The following is a 19,672-nucleotide window of genomic DNA, read 5'->3' as shown; positions in this document are numbered from 1 at the left end:
TTTCAACATCATGTGGGGCCGGCGAATGCTCGAAACTGAAAGAAGCAGTTTGCGCCATCCCTACCCCTACTACTAGCCGGAAGATCCATGAGTTCCTGGGAGCAGCAGGATTCTGCAGGATATGGATTCCTGGATTTTCAGACCTGGTCAGGCACCTATATCAGGCTCTGAAAGGGGAGGAAAAGGCTCCCCTTGAAAGGGGACCAAGCCAAGAGGTGGCATTTCAAACAGTTAAGGCAAAAATCTCCGAGGTCCGAACCCTAAAGCTTCCTGATGTAACCAGAGTTCAATCTCTGTTCATAACAAGAACAAAATGGCCTTGGGAGTCTTGACCCAAGAATTCGGACCTTGGCAAAGGCTGGTGGCCTACTTGTCTAAACAGATCAATTCGGTTGTGGCCAAATGGCCACCCTGCCTCCAAGCACCAGCAGCCACTACCTTGTTAGTGAGGGAGGCTGACAGATTAACATTGGGGCAAAACATAAATGTTAAGGTCCCACATTCAGTTGCAACCCTGATGGATATAGCAGAGGCCACCATTGGCTCATGCATGCACAGATGACTCAGTATCAAGGGTTATTATGTGAAAATTCATGGGTAAAACTGGAAGTTGTACGGACTTTAAACCCAGCTACCTTCCTACCAGATGAAGCAGGGCCCTTGGACAATGACTGCTTGGAAATACTAGATGAAGTATTTTCTAGTAGACCAGACCTGACTGTCAAGCCACTCAACAACCCTGACCTGGTCCTATACACTGATGGTAGCAGCTTCATGGAAAATGTGAACAGGATGGCTAGGTGTGCTGTGGTGTCTGATTCCGAAGTGGCAGAAGCAGAGGTGCTTCCTCAAGGACAGTCAGTGCAGAGAGCAGAGTTATGGGCATTAATCAGGGCTCTGGAACTCAGCCAAGACCAGGGAGTCAACATCTATACTGACTTGTGGTATGCTTGTGTTACTCTACATGTCCACGGAGCCTTATCCAAGGAAAGAGGACTCCTTACAGCAGAAGGAAAAGGGATTAAAAACCAAACCAAAAATCCTGAAACTTCTGGAAGTAGTATGGGAACCAAAAGAAGTGGCAGTTGTCCACTGCAAAGGCCACCAAAAGGGAGGTGACCCGGGGGCCAAAGGGAACCGCCACGCTGATGCAGCCACCAAGGAGGCTGCCTGGGGACAGCAGCCAGACAAACCGAAAGTCCTGCTAGCCCTGAAGATACGAGCTGCCCCTAGGTACTCTCCTGAGGAGGAAAAATGGATAAAAAAGGAAGGGGGAACCAAGGCCAAGATGGAATGTTGGATCACACAGGACCACCAAGTCTATGTTCCAGAACAGCTAGCCTACAAGCTGGTCCACCAGCAACATAAACTGATTCATGTGGGCAATGCCACCTCAGAGACTTTGCTAGGCTGGTACTATCTCAGTGCTCATCTCCCCACACTCTGTTCTGCTGTCTCCCAGCAATGTGTAACCGGCTTACAAAATAATGCCTGCCAGGGGCCTAGTAGGCCAGCAGGGGCACAACATTGTGGACTATCCCCCTTTGAGGATATGGAAGTAGATTTCCCTGAAATCACCCCAAGTCGAGGATTTAGATACCTTTTAGTTTTTATCTGCACCTTTTCAGGCTGGGTGGGAAAGCCTTTCCTACCCAAACTGAAAAAGCAAGAGAAGTAACCAAGACACTCCTGAAAGACATTGTCCTCAGGTATGGAATGTCTCTGATCACAGGGTCGGACAATGGACCGGCATTTGTAGCTGAGACAGTTCAACAGGTGGCAAAGGCTTTGAAAATCCAGTGGAAATTGCATACTGCCTACCGTCCCCAGAGCTCAGGGAAAGTGGAAAGCATGAATCAAACTCTCAAACAAACCCTAGCAAAACTGCCAGGAGACCAGCTTACATGTTGACATGTTGACCAGCTTACAGTAGACATGTTACCTGTGGCCCTCCTTAAAGGTGAGGTGTTCAGCCCAGGCAGGGATAGGGTTTTCACCATTTGAAATCCTGTATGGACGACCACTCTCATTAGTCAACTTAAGGGGGTACACCAGGGAACTGGGGAACTTGGACTTATATAGGCAGCTACAAAGGTTAGGATACACAACCTCTCAAATACATGAATGGACAATTGATATAATACCCATATCCTTAGGCATAACAGTACATCCCCACCAACCAAAAGATCAAGTATGGGTAAAGGATTGGAAAAGAGAGCCTTTAAAACCCATGTGGAAAGGGCCCTATTCTGTAATCTTAACTCCTCCCACTGCTCTCAAGGTGCAGGAATAAACTTGGATCCATTACTCCAGAGTCAAACCTGCAAGTCTGTCTGCTAGCTGAGAGAAGTGGGAAATGGCCCTCAGTCCAGAGCAATCCTTGTGCCTGACCTTGTGAAGAAGGAAACAACCACCCTGAAGCCCTGATCTGGTCACATCAGAAGCTGGTCAGTCAACACAAGGCTGAAGCTTGAGGAACCAACAGGATGGACAAAAGGCCATATTGATTATCAATTGGACTGGGACTCCCCTTATTCATCTTATTCAGAATTGGGCTTTACTCTGTTTTCCCCCCAAGAGTAGACTTGGATCCTAAAACTTTCCCTCTGCTTTGCCTACTTCTTCATAGTTCTTGTTTTTTGGAATCTCCCCCTACTGTGATCAGCTTAAATATGAAAACAGCATATTTTTGCTTTATAGTTCTGTTAAGTTGTAAAATCCCCTTCTCATCTGAGAGTCAGGATGATTGTTTTGAATGTATGGAATCTTTCTACCATGAAAGGAAATGGGTCTGAGGATTCACTTACTATATATACCAACTGGCTGCATGTTGTAGTTCAGCTTCCCCATGCACTAGGGAAGGGAAAATTACTGGAAGGGAAAAATTAGAGCCCTCAGAGTGAATGGCCTCTTTGGAGGATGGTTCTCTTAGCTGCTGCTGCTGCTAAGTCACTTCAGTCGTGTCCAACTCTGTGCAATCCCATAGACCCCATAGAGCCTGGCAGCCCACCAGGCCCCCCCCACTAGGTTGGTTTAAAAAAATGATTGGGATGGTCGTAGTCATACTCTCTGGATGTCTGCTCCTTCCTGGTTTCATACCCCTCCTAATCAGAGTTGTAACAGGTTTCACAGAGACAGCTGTCGAATGGAGGATGGCCATCCAATTGCTGCTTTTAAAGGGATACCAGCAAGGGCCAGAAGATGGTGTTCTCTGATGGCTGCAGATGCACCCTAAACATCAAGAGATGGGGATGAGATGGGAGTGAGATAAAGCCCCCAATTAAGTAACAACCTTTTGCTTTCCCTTCCGTTATTTTGTGTTAACAGCTTGCTCGTTATATCCGTGGGAACTTGGACTACCTGGTGAGGGGAGGGATCTGAGCTGTTTGAGTGGGAAGCTTATGATGTATAAAAGATACCCAGGACAAAGCCTGGGTGCTCAGCCTTCGGAGGCGACTACGCGGAGCCGGCATCAGTGCTGAATTAACCCTGCTGTTCTGCATCTTTTGAGTGCCACTTGTCTCTTTCCCTTGCCATGGTTTCTATAACAACTTTAGTTATTTGAATGTTGAGTTTTAAGCCAGTTTTTTCACTCTCCTCTTTCACCTTCATCATGCGGCTCCTTAATTCCTCTTCTCTTTCTGCCATAAGGGGGGTGTCATCTGCATATCTGAGGTTATTGGTATTTCTCCTGGCAATCTTGATTCCAGCTTGTGCTTCATCCAGCCCAGCGTTTCTCATGATGTACTCTGCATATAAGTTAAGTAAGCAGGGTGACAACATACAGCCTTGATGTACTGCTTTCCCGCTTTGGAACCAGTCGGTTGTTCCATGTCCAGTTTGAACTGCGGCTTCTTGACCTGGATACAGGTTCCTCAGGAGGCAGGTAGGGTGGTCTGGTATGCCCATCTCTTTAAGAATTTTCCACAGTTTGTGGAAACATAAATCACTATGTCATAGGGACTGAAACTAAAATAATATTTTGTAAAAAAAAAATGTTCTAACCACAATAAAAGAAAAATAAAGCATGGCGTGTATTCCAGGACAAATTATATAAAGCATATTAACTATATATATTATGCATAAATTAATATTATAATGATGGTAATGATGACTTGAATCATGACCTTGTGTTAGCCAGGCAGTCATTCTTCTAAGAAAGGTTTTAATAGACATAGAGGGAGTCAGTTCAAATACACAAAACAGCAGAGAACAGGAGTACTGTCTGCCCTCCTGTTAGTTTTGGCATCACTTTTGTAACAAACAGAGGCTGTTTTTATCTTGAGTACTGGCTCAGCCCTGCTCGAGCCTCTAGGACATATACTCAATATACAGTTCATTGTTCTAATGGTCCCTAGTATTCTTTATCCATTCTTTCTTTTTAGTGAATGCAATATTTCTAAAGTATAAACCTTCATAAAATACCCTTTTATGACTTTTCATTGCTCTCAGAATAAATTCTAAACTTTAATGCATGGCTTCCCCCAATTCTTTTATGATTTGACCTTTTGATTATTCATCCATCTTCGTCTTTTGCCATTATTTACATTCCTTTCATAGTCTAGTCATGTGTCTCTTCCCTGCTCTTCAGTTTTCTAGTCTTTGCTTATATAATGTTCTTCTTTCCTTTCCATCATAGCTCTTTATATCTCCTATTTGCCTCATATTGATGTCACTACCCTATTCATCATGCCCAAAACAGGTTAGGTGTCATTCTTGTGGATTCTACATCTTCCTTTTCATTTATGGTGTGTTGTATGTTTCACATTTTTGTCTGTATCTGTACCAGAGTATAAAACTGAATGTAACAACTTTGAAATCACCACTGTGATATCTATTCCTAGAAAAAGAGCAGGCACATTTTTAACTGGTTAAATTAATGTATTATATCATGTGAGCATCTTGGTTTTAAATAATTAAAACTGTAATAATAACTACAACACTGAAGTGACAACATACTTTAACACTAAAGGCTGTTGATTGATTTAAAGTTTAGAAGGAACTTGACTGCTGCTTTGGATAGAGCCAAACACATACCTGTGAGAATAGACAGGGCTGTGGTTTTTCCTGCCCCGTTTTGTCCCAGGAGAACAGTGATCTGCCCCTTATATAAATTCAAAGACATATTGTTTATTACTAATTTGTCACCTAATTCCTGGGGAATAAAGAAAAGAATAACTTGATATTTATCGCTTATCACTTATGAAAGACACTTACATCCTATCCTTAGAAGAAACATCATATCATCAAACTCACATTGTATAAAGAAGATGATACTGTGAACAACGAACTATACGTGTAGGTGCACTGAGTTTGTACACTGGTCAAAATAAATATGAAGTCCTGGTGGTATGTATATCTATTTACACTTGGTAAGGAAAATGGAGACTTCTTTATATTTTATGTATAAAGAATATCATATTGTAATTGTGGGTTTACTAAACTGTAGCAGGATCTAAGAAAGCTCACAGAAACTGCCACCAATGATTGGAAAAGTTGATGCCATGATTTCAGCCAGAAGTTTAGTTAATGATAAAAGCCTGATGGCTCAGCTGGTAAAGAATTTGTCTGCAATGCGGAAGACCTGGATTCAATCCTTGAGTTGGGAAGATCCCCTGGAGAAGGGAAAGGCTACCCACTCCAGTATTCTGGCTTGGAGAATTCCATGGACTGTATAGTCCAAGGGATCACAGAGAGTCAGATATGACTGAGCAACTTTCACTTCACTTCAAAAGCATGCCAAGAAATTCTTAAGATTCCAAACAGCAGCTCAAATACGGCCCATTATCTGTTTTTGTATGGCAAAAAAACTAGGAACAGCTTTTTATACTTTTAAAGACTTGGTAAAAAATACAAAAAGAATACATAACAGACACTCTATGTGGATCATGGAGCCTAAAATATTTATTTGATCCTTTATAAAACATGCTTGACAACCTTTCAGAAGGGTCTTTTGAAAATTTCCACTATAGTTGACTTTTGAACAATGTGGGGGTTAATTCACATATAATTTATAGTTGGTCTTCCATATCTGTACTTCCTGCATATTGACTGATTCAACCAACCATAGACTGTGTAGTACTACAGTATTTACTTCTGAAAAATATCCACATAGAAGAGGGTGATGTATGGCAAAAACCAACACAATATTGTAGAGCAATTATCCTTCAAGAAAATCAGAGATACCAAGGGAACATTTCATGCACAGATGGACACAATAAAGGACAGAAATGGTATGGACCTAGCAGAAGCAGAAGATATTAAGAGATGGCAAGAATACACAGAACTATACAAAAAACATCTTAACGACCCATATAACCACGATGGTGTGATCACTCACCTAGAACCAGACATCTTGGAGAGCAAAGTCAAGAGGGCCTTAGAGAGCATCATTACAAATAAAGCTAACAGAGGTGATGGAATTACAGCTATTTAAAATCCTAAAAGATTCTGTCAAAGTGCCACCCTCAATATGGCAGCAAATTTGGAAAACTCAGAAGTGGCCTCAGGACTGGAAAAGGATGGTTTTCATTTTAATCCCAAAGAAGGGCAATGTCAAATAATGTTCAAACTACCACACAAATGTACTCATTTCACATGTTAGCAAGATAATGCTCAGAATCCTTCAAGCTAGGCTTCAACAGTATATGAACTGAGAACTTCCTGATGTACAAGTTGGGTTTTGAAAAGGCAGAGGAACCAGAGACCAAATTGTCAACATCTGCTGGATTATAGAAAAAACAAGAGAATTCCAGAAAAAAATCTACTTCTGCTTCATTGACTACACTAAAGCCTTTGACTGTGTGGATCACAACAAACTTTGGAAAATTCTTCAAGAGATGGGACTACCAGATCACCTTACCTGTCTCCTGAGAAACCTGTATCCAGGTCAAGAAGCAACAGTTAGAACCGGACATGGAACAATGGACTGGTTCAAAATTGGGAAAGGAGTACATCAAAGCCGTATATTGTCGCTCTGCTTATTTAACTTATATGCAGAATACATCATGTGAAATGCTGGACTGGATGAAACACAAGCTGGAGTCAAGAGTGCTGGAGAAATATCAACAACCTCAGATATGCAGATGATACCACACTAATGGCAGAAAGTGAAGAGGAACTAGAGCCTCTGGGTGAAGGTGAAAGAGGAGAGTGAAAAAGCTGCTAAAGACAACATTCAACAAACTAAGACCATGGCATCCAGTCCCATCATTTCATGGCAATAGAAGTAGAAACAGTGACAGACTTTATTTTCTTGGGCTCCAAAATCCCTGTGGACAATGACTGCAGCTATGAAACTAAAAGATGCTTGCTTTTTGGAAGAAAAGCTATGACAAATCTAGATAGCATAATACAAAGCAGAGACATCACTTTGCCACAAAGTCTTGTATAGTCAAAGCTATGGTTTTTCTAGTAGTCATATGCGGATGTGAGAGTTGAGCCACAAAGAAGGCTGAGCACTGAAGAACTGATGCTTTTGAAATGTGGTGCTGGAGAAAGTTCTTGAGAGTCCCTTGGGCAGCAAGGAGATCAAACCAGTCAGTTGTAAAGGAAGTCAACTCTGAATATTCATTGGAAGGATTGTTGTTTTAGGATTTCAAACCCTAAAAGATGATGCTGTGAAAGTGCTGCACTCCATGTGCCAGCAAATTTGCAAAACTCAGGAGTGGTCACAGGACTGGAAAAGGTCAGTTTTCATTCCAATCCCAAAGAAAGGCTATACCAAAGACTTTTCAAACTATCCCACAATTACATTCATCTCACATGCTAGCAAAGTAATGCTCAAAATTCTCTAAGCCAGGCTTCAACAGTACATGAACCGTGAATTTCCAGATGTTCAAGCTGGGTTTACAAAAGGCAGAGGAACCAGAAATCAAATTTCCAACATCCACTGGATCATCAAAACAGCAAGAGAATACCAGAAAAACATCTACTCCTGCTTTATTGATTACGCCAAAGCCTTTGATTGTGTAGATCACAACAAAATGTGGAAAATTCTTCAACCGATGGGAATACCAGACCACCTTACCTGCCTCCTGAGAAACCTGTATGCAGGTCCAGAAGCAACAGTTAGAACCGGACATGGAACAATCAACTGGTTCCAAATTGGGAGAAGACTACATCAAGACTGTATATTGACACCCTGCTGATTTAACTTATATGCAGAGTACATCATGTGAAATGCCAGGCTGGATGAAACACAAACTGGAATCAAGATTACCAGGAGAAATATCAATAACCTCAGATACGTAGATGACAGCACTTTTATGGCAGAAAGTGAAAAGAAACTAAAGAGCCTCTTTATGGAAATGAAAGAGGTGAGTGAAAAATCTGGCTTAAAACTCAACATTTAAAAAACAAAGATCATGGGATCTGGTCCCATCATGTCATGGCAAATAGATAGGGAAACAATGGAAACAGTGAGAGACTTTATTTTTGGGGGCTCCAAAGTCACTGCAGATGGTGACTGAAACCATGAAATTAAACGAAGCTTGCTCCTTGGAAGAAAAACTGTGACCAACCTAGACAGCATATTAAAAAGTAAAGACATTACTATGCCAACAAAGGTCGGTCTAGTCAAAGCTATGGTTTTTCCAGTAGTCGTGTATAGATGTGAGAGTTGGACTATAAAGAAAGTTGAGCACCCAAGAATTGAAGCTTTTGAACTGTGGTGTTGGAGAAGACTTTTGAGAGTCCCTTGGACTACAAGGAGATCAAACCAGTCAATCCTTAAAGGAAGTCAGTCCTGAATATTCATTGGAAGGACTGATGCTGAAACTGAAACTCCAATACTTTGGCTACCTGATGCAAAGAACTCACTCACTGGAAAAGACTCTGATGCTGGGAAAGATTGAAGGCAGGAGGAGAAGAGGACAACAGAGGATGAAATGGTTGGATAGCATCACCGACTTGATGGACATGAGTTTTAGCAGGCTCCTGGAGTTGGTGATGGACAGGGAAGCCTGGTGTGCTGCAGTCCATGGGGTCGCAAAGAGTTGGATAAGACTGAGTGAACTGAACTGAACTGACATGTACATTTATACATGTGTGCTAAGTCACTTCAGTCGTGTCTGACTCTTTGTGACCGCACAGACTGAAGCAGCTAGCTTCCTCTGTCCATGGGATTTTCCAGGCAAGAATACTGGAGTGAGTTGCTATGCCCTCCTCAAGGGGATCATCCCAAGTCAGGGATCGAATGTGCATCTCATGTCTCCTGTATTGGCAGGTGGGTTCTTTACCTCTGATGTCACCTGGGAAGCCCCCATAGTATACACATATATTAATCAGGCAAGTTTAAGTAGGATAACTAGCTTTTTGGATGTTAATAAAACCACAACAGTTTGGTTTTAAAAACACATGGATATGGCCTAGATGATGCTGTTTTTTCAAATACAATAAATTATAGACATTCAGAAAATATTTTAATTTGCAAATTAAAACCAATAACCTGAAAGTCTTAGTGTTATTATAGTAAAACAGAATCCAATAATAATAATAAAAGGTAAGTGGTGTGGCTACATAAACAACAATTAGAGTAGATTTAAGAGAGAAAAATATTGCCAAAGATAAGAATGTCACTTTATAATCATAAAGAGATCATAATATTACTAAATGTTTATTTAGCAAGTTCCGGGAGTTGGTGATGGGCAGGGCAGCCTAGTGTGCTGCAGTCAAGAAGACATAATATTACTAAATATTTCAAATTACAAGACATGATATTACTAAATGTTTATATACCCAATTACAGAATTCAAAATACATGAGGCAACAATCAATAGAACTACAAAGAGAAATAGAAAAATGCAGTTATTTTCAAAGACTTTGATCCTTTCCTCTCAATAACTGTCAGAATATGTAGAATCAGTAAGGATATAGAATACTTGAAGAGCTAACAACTAACTTGTCTTAATTGACATTTTTGTATCAATTCACTTAACAGTAGCAGATTACACATTATTTTCAAGTACTTATAAAATTTATTTAGACAGATGATTGACTGAAACAAATAAGAATCAATACATTTAAAAGAACTGAAACCATACAAGTGTCTTTCTTTGACCATAATCAGAGTTAAATTAGAAATTAATTACAAAAAAAGATCTCAGGAAAATTCCCCAAGTAATTAGATACAAAATAATACATGTACAAAACCTCTTCTGGAAAATTGAAAAAGAGGAAATACTTCCCAACTCATTATATGAAGCTATCATTATCCTGGTATCAAAATGAGAAAATACCTTACAACAAATGAAAAGAGACCAATATCTATCATAAAAAACCTAATTAAAAAGACTATAAACAAAACTTAAGAAAATTGAATCCATTAAAAAAGACAATAAAAAGATTCATTTCTGGGAAGTAAGCATGAAAAGCTCCATAGACCCACTCCACAGTGGAACAAGAAATTCTGGTAAAAATTAAAAAAACATGTTTCATGTTGAGGTTTGACAGAAAACTATAAAATTCTGTAAGCAATTATCCTTCAGTTAAAAAATAATAATAATAAAAGAAGTTCGGAGCTGAAAAACAAACAAACAAACAAACAAAAAACAACCATTTAAAGCCTCCAGAAACTGATCTGAGAAAATACAGCAAGTGGAGAAACATTTAAGAAAATCTACTATAACTTGGTAAGAACAGCAAAAGTCTATGTTATTTAACATTTAATTGCTCTATTAATAATTTGTTATCTAGTTTCCTTCTTCTCCTTCAGTGCCCACTTATTCCCCAATAGTCTCCACTCTGTGGAAAATATCTTGGATTTGTCTATTTCTTTTAATACGTATTGCTATGACCTTTGTTCAATCATCATTATTTCTTAGGCAAAGTACCATTGGTCTTTGTTTCCTACACTTCGCCTTCCTAACTCCTCAATTTCCAACATCCCATTTCCCATGATGTAGTCAAAATGATCTTAAAAAAAATATATATATATATACACACACACATATATATATATATATTCCTCTAGCCAAATAATGACTTCCCAATGAAGCCATTTACTAACATTCTTTTGCCTCCATTTTTTTTTTTTTCTGATCCTCAAACACATTGAGAGGGTAACAGTTAAGAAGACTAGCAGTCCCCAAGAGGCAGGAGGAAATGAACTGCAAGTGGCAGACTTTTTTCCCTAATGCTATGCTGTCATGACAACTCCTGGTTCCACTTGAACTTAACTTTTCTCAAACCTTGAACTAACCAATGTGTTTTTCTTATGGAAATGTTTTTCTTAAGCTATCTTAATGAAACTATATACTTGCCTTGGAATCTGCCTTTCTTCAAATCCATTTCCTCCAAGACTAACCTTTTTCTCAAAACTTGAACTGCTAATGGCTCTACAAACCAGTATGTCTTACTCATGGAAATGTTCTCTTAAGCTCTGTTAATGAAACTATGTATTTGATTGGAAATATGCCTTTCTTCAAGATTCATGTCAATTATTTTATGGCTGGGGATGACTCACCTTGTGCCAATGCTATCTCAAAATGCATGCTGATAGAGAGGGGCCAGGTGCAGCCCTCTCAGTTTTGAGGTGTTTCTTTTATCTAATTAGCAACTTGTAACAGATTTATAACTCCTTGCTAAAAAACTAGCAAGGGGGCACTCTTTCTGTCCCCTTCTGATGTCTGTGTTGGAAGGTTTTACTATCCCTTTTATACTTTAATAAAACTTTGCTACACAAAAGCTCCTAGTGATTGAGCCTCATCTCTGACCCCAGATCAAAATACTCTCTCTGGAGGTCATGAATCCCGGCAGAGCTCATGGCTCGGAGCAGCAATCTTTCAACATGAAAGTCTTTCTCACCTCAGGGTTTTCAGACTTGTGACTTTCCTAACATGAGTGTTTTTCCTTTAGCTTTTCAAATAATTGACTCTTCTCATTCTCTAGTTCAAAGGTTATCCCTTCAGAGAGGTTTTGCTTTAACTACCTTTAATGTTATCCTCTCCAACCACACAACCAAATGTTCTTATTGCATTATCAAGTTTATTTTCTTCAGAGAATTTTATTACAAAATTCAAATATCACTTGCTGTCAAATCCATTGGAGGAGATTAAAAATAAGCACAATGGGTAGAGCAAATAAGATCACATACAGAACATATATTTATATGTTCTATGAATGCTTCAGATAAAAACTATATTAACTATGATTATTTATTAAGCATCTCATTTGATTTCTTGGAATAGCTAGCTACAAATACTATTATTAGCTACATCCTAATGTACTATTAGCTACATCCTAATAGTAGTATGTAGTATTCAGTCTTTGTAGGAAAAAGAGACTTTTGAAACAATACCTTGTACAAGTGTTTGATCTTGATACCTGTCACCAAACCAGTAGGTTCAGCCTCAAAATACTTGTTTTGAGTTATCCTAGAGTCTTTCATTTTTTCTTTTTTAATATTAATTCTTGGTTTGCTGAACCAGTACGAGTGCTACAAAGAAAGTCAAAGTGAAATTACCAAAGTGAACATTAAGAAATGAAGCACTCTATCTGAACAGTCTTATAACAAGTAAATCAACTGAGTCATTGTCAAAAAATAGGTGAAATGAAGAAAAGTCCAGGATCAGGAAAACTTCGCTGATGAATTCTACAAATCATTTAAATAAGAGTTAACAGCAGTCCTTCTCCAAGTCTTCCAAAAAGTATAAGAGGAGGAAACATTCCATAATTCATTCTTATAAGGTCAGTGTTACCCTGACACCAAATCCAGATAAAGAGATCACAAAGAAAGTAACTATAATCCAATATATCTTATGACTCTAGGTGCAAAAATCAACTACTAGCAAACTGAATCTAATAAGCATATCAAAAGAAGTATACATCATGATAAAGTGTGATTTATCCCAGGAATGCAGGGGTGTTTCAACAAAAGAAAGTCAATCAATGTAATATATCACATTAATAGAACAAATGGAAAAAACACACGTGGTCATCTCAATTGATGGAAATAAAGCCTTTGACAAAGTGTTTCAAGATAAAGAAGAAAACTGTCAAAATGATAAATCATATCAAAATGATATGAATTTTTATGAAAAAAAATCCATAGATAACATCATACTCAATGGTGAAATACTGAAAATCTTTTCCCCTAATATCAGGAACAAGATAACGAGGCCTACTTTCACTTTTGCTACTCACCACTGTACTGGGAGATTCAGTCAGAACAATGAGGCAGAAAAAGAAATAAAAGGCACTCAAATTGGAAAGGAAAAATGACATGATCCTACTTATTAAAAAAACCCCAAAGAATCCACCACCAAACTAGTAGAGATAAACAAATTCAGCAAAGGTGCAAGGTATATGAACAATATGCAAAAATAAGTTGTAGTTTGATATACTAGCAACAAACAATACAAAAAGAAAACTAACAATTCCAGTTACAATAGAGTCCAAAAGAGTAAAATACTTGGGAATAAAGTTAACAAAAAGTGAAAGACTTGTACACTGAAAACTGTAAAACTTTGCTGAAAGAATTTAAATAAGACATACAAATAATATTTTAAATATGGCAATATTAGTTAAGACAATCAACAAATTCAATGTAATTCTTATTCTTTCTTGGAGAAATACAAAAATTGAGCATTAAGTTCATATGGACTTGCAAGAGGCTCCTAACAGCCAAAACAACCTTGGCAAATAAAAACTAGGTTGGAGTACTCACACTTTCAAATTTCAGTTTACTATAAATATACAATAATCAAAACAGTATGGTACTGTTATAAGGACATGTATAGAGGTCAAAGGAACAAAATTAAAGGTACAGAAATAAACCAGTACATCTGTGGTCAATCTTTTCCATCAAGTGTGCTAAGGCCATTTAATGGGAAAGAATAGTCTTTTCAAATAGTGTTGTCAAGACAACAGGATATCCACATGCAAAAGACTGAAGTTGGATCCCTACCTCACACTGTACAGAAATTAAATAAAAATTGACCAATGATTTAAATATAAATGATAAAAATCACCAAACTCTTAGAAGGAAAAATAGACACTTTATATTTGTCATTGTCAAGACTTTATATTTGACAATGGCTACTAAGATATGACACCAAATTCACAGCAACAAAAGAAACATTGGTAAATTGGATTAATCAACATTTAAAGCTTTTATGCATGAAAAGACACTGTCAAGATAGTGAAAAGACAACCCATAGGATGGAAGAAAATATTTGCAAACCATGTATCTGGTAAGAATCTACTGTCCAGAATATATAAAAAGACAAGCAACCCAATTTTAAAATCGGCACAGAACTTGCATAGACATTTTTCTAAATAACATATACAAGTGGTCAATAAGTACATTAAAAGACCTCAGCATGATTAGTCATTAGGGAAATGCAAGTCAAAACAAGATACACCTTATAACCTCAAGGGTACAATAAAAGCAAAAAAAAAAAAAAAAAAAAAAAGAAACAGTTCAGTGGTTTCATTAAACATAGAATTACCAAAAACCACCAAACTGAAAACATTAAACATAGAATTACCACGCCTAGGTACAGTCCCAAATTCCACTCACAGATATAATTCCAAAAGACCTGAAACAGGTATTCAAACAAACACTTATACACAAATGTTCATAGCATCACTACTCAGTAGTCATAGGATGTCCTGTACTTCCGACTAAGAATGAATAGATAAAGGAAATGCTTAGCCTCTGTGTATATACAATAGAATATTATTCAGCAATCAAAAAGACTGAAGTACTGGTACATACTATAACATGGATAAACCTCAAAAACATAGTAAGCAAAAGAAGTCAGACACAAATGATCACATATTGACTGACTCTATTTCTTTGAAACATCCAGAATTGGTAAATCCATTGAAAAAGAAAGCTGATTAGTAATTACTAGGGACTTGGGATAGGGGAAAATGGGATATGACTTCTTAATGAGTAAAGAATTTTACTTTTGGGTGATGAAAACATTTTGGAACTAGACAGGTGCGTGTATGGGGTTTCCTGGGTGGCTCAGTGATAAAGAATCCAGCTGCTAATGCAGGAGACAACAGAAGATGTGGGTTTTATCTCCAGGAAGATCCCCTGGAGGAGGAACTGGAAAGCCACTCCAGTATTCTTGCCTGGATAATCCCATGGACAGAGGGATACTGTCCAGGATTCTGTCTCTGGCAGGCTATACTCCACTGGGTTGTAAAGAGTTGGACACGACTGAGCAACTGAGCATGCCACATATGCATGTATATTGTAAATGTATAAAATGGTTACTTTTAACTTATATGAATTTCACCTAAATTAAAACATTAAATGTGAAAAAAATCAGGCACTATAAAATTAAAAACACTGTAGCTTGGTTTACTTTCTGAGATACAGGAAATCTGCTACATACTTTCAGGGGTTGTTTTGTTGTTGTTTGGTCACTAAGTTTTGGTCATTGCGACACCATGGACTGTAGGATGGCAGGCTCCTCTGTCCTTCATTATCTCCTGGAGTTGGCTGAAATTCATGTCCATAGAGTCAGTGATGTTATCTAACCACCTCATCCTTAGCCACCTCCTTCTCCTTTTGCCTTCAATCTTTCCCAGCCTCAGGGTTTTTTCCAATAAGTTGGCTCTCTGTACCAGGTGGCAAAGTACTGGAGCTTAAGCTTCAGCAACAGTCCCTCCAATGACTATTCAGCATTGATTTCCTTTAAGATTGACTGGTTTGATCTCCTTGCAGTCCAAGGGACTCTCAAGACTCTTCTCCAGTACCACAGCTTGAAAGCATCAGTTCTCCATAAAGAAGCTCAGCCTTCTTTATGGTCCAATTCTCACATGTATACATGACTACTGGAAAAATTATATCTTTGACTATATGGATCTTTGACTATACAGACCTCAGCAAAATAATGTCTCTGCTTTTAATATGCTAACTATGCTTTCATTCCAAAGAGAAAGCGTCTTTTAATTTCATGGCTGCTGTCACCATCCACAGTGATTTTGGAGCCAAACACAATAAAAATCTGTCACTGCTTCCATTTCCCCCCTTCTATTTGCCATGAAGTGATGGGACCAGACCCTATGATCTTAGTTTTTTGAATGTTGAGTGTTAAACCACTTTTTAACTCTACTCTCTCATTCTCATCAAGAGGCTCTTTAGTCCTCTTCACCTTCTGCTATTAGAGCAGTATCATCTTCATATCTGAGGTTCCTGATATTTTTCCCTGTAATCCTATTCCATCTTGTGATTCATCCAGTCTTGCATGTTGCATGATGTATTCTGCATATTAGGTTAAATAAGCAGGGCAACAATATACGGCCTTGTCATACTCCTTTCCCAGTTTTGAACCAGTTGGTTGTCTCATGTCTGATTCTAATGCTGCTTCTTGACCTGCATACAGCTTTTTCAGGAGACAGGTAAGGTGGTATGGTACTCCCATCTCTTTAAGAATTTTGTGACTCACACACTCAAAGGCTTTAGCATCGTCAATGAAGCAGAAGTAGATGTTTTTCTGGAACTCCCTTGCTTTCTCCAGTGAGCCAATGTTTGTTGGTAAATTGATCTCTGGTTCCTCTGCCTTTTCTAAACCCAGCTTATACATCTGGAAGGTTTCAGTTCACGTACCTCTCACAATGCTAAAGAATGTTCAAATTACCATATAATTGTGCTCATTTCACATACTAGTAACGTTAAGCTCAAAATCCTTCAAGTCAGGCTTCAGAGGTACGTGAACTGAGAGATAGCGACAGACATCACTCTCTTGGGCTCCAAAACCACTGCTGATGGTGACTGCAGCCATGAAATTAAAAGATGTTCCTTGGAAGAAAAGCTATGACAAACCTAGACAGCATATTAAAAAGAAGAGACATTACTTAGCTGACAAAGGTCCATCTAGTCAAAGCTATGGTTTTTTCAGTAATCATGTCTGGATGTGAGTTGGACTGTAAAGAAAGTGGAGCATCAACATTCAAAAAATTGATGCTTCTGAACTATGGTGTTGGAGAAGACTCTTCAGAGTCCCTCAGACTGCAAGGAGATCCAACCAGTCAATCCTAAAGGAAATCAGTCCTGAATATTCAATGGAAGGACTGATGTTGAAGCTGAAACTCCAGTACTTTGGTCACCTGATGCAAAGAACTGACTCATTTGAAGAGACCTTGATGCTGGGAAAGATTGAAGGCAGGAGGAGAAGGGGATGACAGAGGATGAGATGGTTGGTATCACTGACTCAATGGACATGAGTTTGACCAAGCTCTGAGAGTTGGTGATGGACAGGGAAGACTGGTGACCTGCAGTCCATGGGGTCACACAGTTGGGCTGAGCAACTGAACTGAACTGAACCCTGCACTCACCAGGACCTAAGAAACTATCACATATGAACTTAACAGGGAACACAGTTTACAGACACTTTTACATTTCTTTATTCTAAGTACTTTATTCTAAGTACTACTTGACTGAAGAACAGCTACATTACTCACAGTGTTTTAATGTACAGTGTTTCAGTATCTCATTCATACTGTGCATCTGCATGTGTGGAAGGCCTTTAAAGTATATCAAGAAATGGCTAGTATTTCAGTATGGATGGTATGCAAATGATTCTGTACATGCCCTTGCTCATAAGGACTATGGTTTTCACAACAATAGCAGCATTAGAACTCACCATAAGAAAAAAGTACCATGGTTGGGGAATGCCATACTGCCCTGGAAAGACAGCTTCTATGTACCAGGTCACAAGGCCATACAAGAAAGCATCAATTACAAGCATTCCCATCATATAGCCAAAGGTGAGTGTATCCTCAAGGCTGGCTGGTGTCCAAATCTTATTCCAGTTAACACCATTTTCTGAAATAAAAGGAGTTATACACCATAGATGACAGCTCTGTGATTGAAACAGCAAAAGACAAAACAAAACAAAAAAGAAACAGTTGATACTCTAAATTTTATGAAGGTGAATTATCTATATGTTGATACCCTTAGTAATTAGCTCACCCAAGAAAATGATGGAATATACAATAACATTGATTTCTTTCCTCCTCTCTTGAAAATCTACAAAAATAATAGGAATGACTGAGACAACATCAATGACTAAAACAAAAATAAAGAGTAACAAAAAAAGCCAAGAAAAAAAAACATACCTATTAGAAACTATCCCTCTAGTTTTCCTCTAATGTTAAGTTCCCACTGAAATAACCATTAGTATATATACACATTTGGAAAAACATTTAATATCACTAGAGAAGGATGATTACCAAGTAGACGAGAAAAAGGTTTTGCTGACAGTACTGATGGAAAGGGAAAAGCATGTCACCAAAAGATGACAAGTGGCACAACTGAAAAAGCAGCAGGGCCTGCGGTGAACTCCAAATGCAAATAAGAAAGATTAAACACAATGGCCCATGAAACCCATGCTGCCTTCAACTTTAGCCCTTCTCCTATAGCTCAGCACCATGAGAAGAATGTTCATAAACACTGTGTCTTTGAGAAAGCTATATAAGCAGAGGTACTAGCCTGAGAAAAAAGTATTTGGTCAATTAAAGGTGATTATCAAAATGAAAGCCATCTGAGGCAATGAAGAGTACATTAGAAAATGTAGAAAAAAAAAGAATGCAGAATACAAACTTCAGGACGTCTACCATGAATTGAGAAATTCTGCTACTGAAAATAAAACAGGAGTTCCTGAAAACCGAAAGTAATACAAAAAAAGAAAATGCAAATGATTAATAAAATAACTTCACAAAAGTAACTCAGAACAGTAAAACTGTTTTAGTTTTAATTCTGTTGCAATTAAGCCAATGAAAATTAATTAATAAAACTTAGTAAATTTTCTAATGCTTCATGTATAAAGTAAGAATGATGTAAGTGTCCACAAAGAAATCTTATATATATTACTGTGATTGGCTACTCATTTGGATTAGGCTGTTGTTCACAGATGAGAAAACTATCTTCAATCCTCATTAATCAATAAATGCAATGAAATTCCCACTAAAGATTAACAAGATTTTTCATATAATTTAGCAAAGTTATCCTAAAGTTCAAGAGGTAAGCAAAATGATAAGAATGACTGAAAAGCAACAGGTATGAAGATAAGACCAACAGATATTAAGACTTATTATAAAGCTATAATGAGTAAAACCACCATGGCATTGACACAAAAACTGACTAAAAAATAATGGAAACTATTAATATCACTAAATTAATTAATATCACTAATTAATATCAGATCCATACATGTATTGAAATGTGATGTGAAGTAGGTGAAATGAAAAAGCAATAGAGAACAATAGACATTCCAATAAATTATTGTAAAAGCTTGATTTTCATGTGAAAAATAAATAAAATTAGGTTCTTATATAAAATAGAGCAATTCTATGCATATTGAAAATTCAGATGTAAAAATTTAAAAACACAAAATTTAAAAGAAAATATAGGATTATCTTTATGACTCTGGGTATTGAAAGATTTCTTGAAGATTACACAAATGTATAAATTAAAGGAAAAGACTGACAAACCTGATTACATTATAGTATTTTTTTGGAAAAAAAGATACCATGAACACAAGTTAAATGAATCACAGTCTAAGGATAGTTATTTACATTGTGGATAACTGTATCCATGAAATTAAAGGATGCTTGCTCCTTGGAAGAAAAGCTATGACAAACCTAGACAGCGTATTAAAAAGCAGAGACATCACTTTGCAGACAAAGGTCTGTATAGTCAAAGCCATGGGTT

At 37.9% G+C, this 19,672-nt stretch overlaps 1 protein-coding gene across 1 annotated transcript in view; it reads right to left on the bottom strand.

Annotated features, from left to right (window-relative positions):
• Nucleotides 1-19,672, bottom strand: part of LOC110147413 (phospholipid-transporting ATPase ABCA3-like) — a 227,198-nt gene that overhangs the window by 136,319 nt on the left and 71,207 nt on the right. Inside the window, exons 10-12 of the mRNA XM_070461131.1 lie at nt 17,604-17,785; nt 12,299-12,436; nt 5,038-5,155 (exon numbers count right to left, since the gene is read on the bottom strand). Coding sequence (XP_070317232.1) covers nt 5,038-5,155; nt 12,299-12,436; nt 17,604-17,785 — 438 coding nt within the window. The remainder of the gene's footprint in view (nt 1-5,037; nt 5,156-12,298; nt 12,437-17,603; nt 17,786-19,672) is intronic.

The sequence above is a fragment of the Odocoileus virginianus genome, chromosome 33, assembly GCF_023699985.2.
Source record: "Odocoileus virginianus isolate 20LAN1187 ecotype Illinois chromosome 33, Ovbor_1.2, whole genome shotgun sequence".
NCBI lineage: Eukaryota > Metazoa > Chordata > Mammalia > Artiodactyla > Cervidae > Odocoileus > Odocoileus virginianus.
The sequence above is the reverse complement of the archived record's forward strand: the minus strand, read 5'-3'. Positions and strand labels throughout refer to the sequence as shown.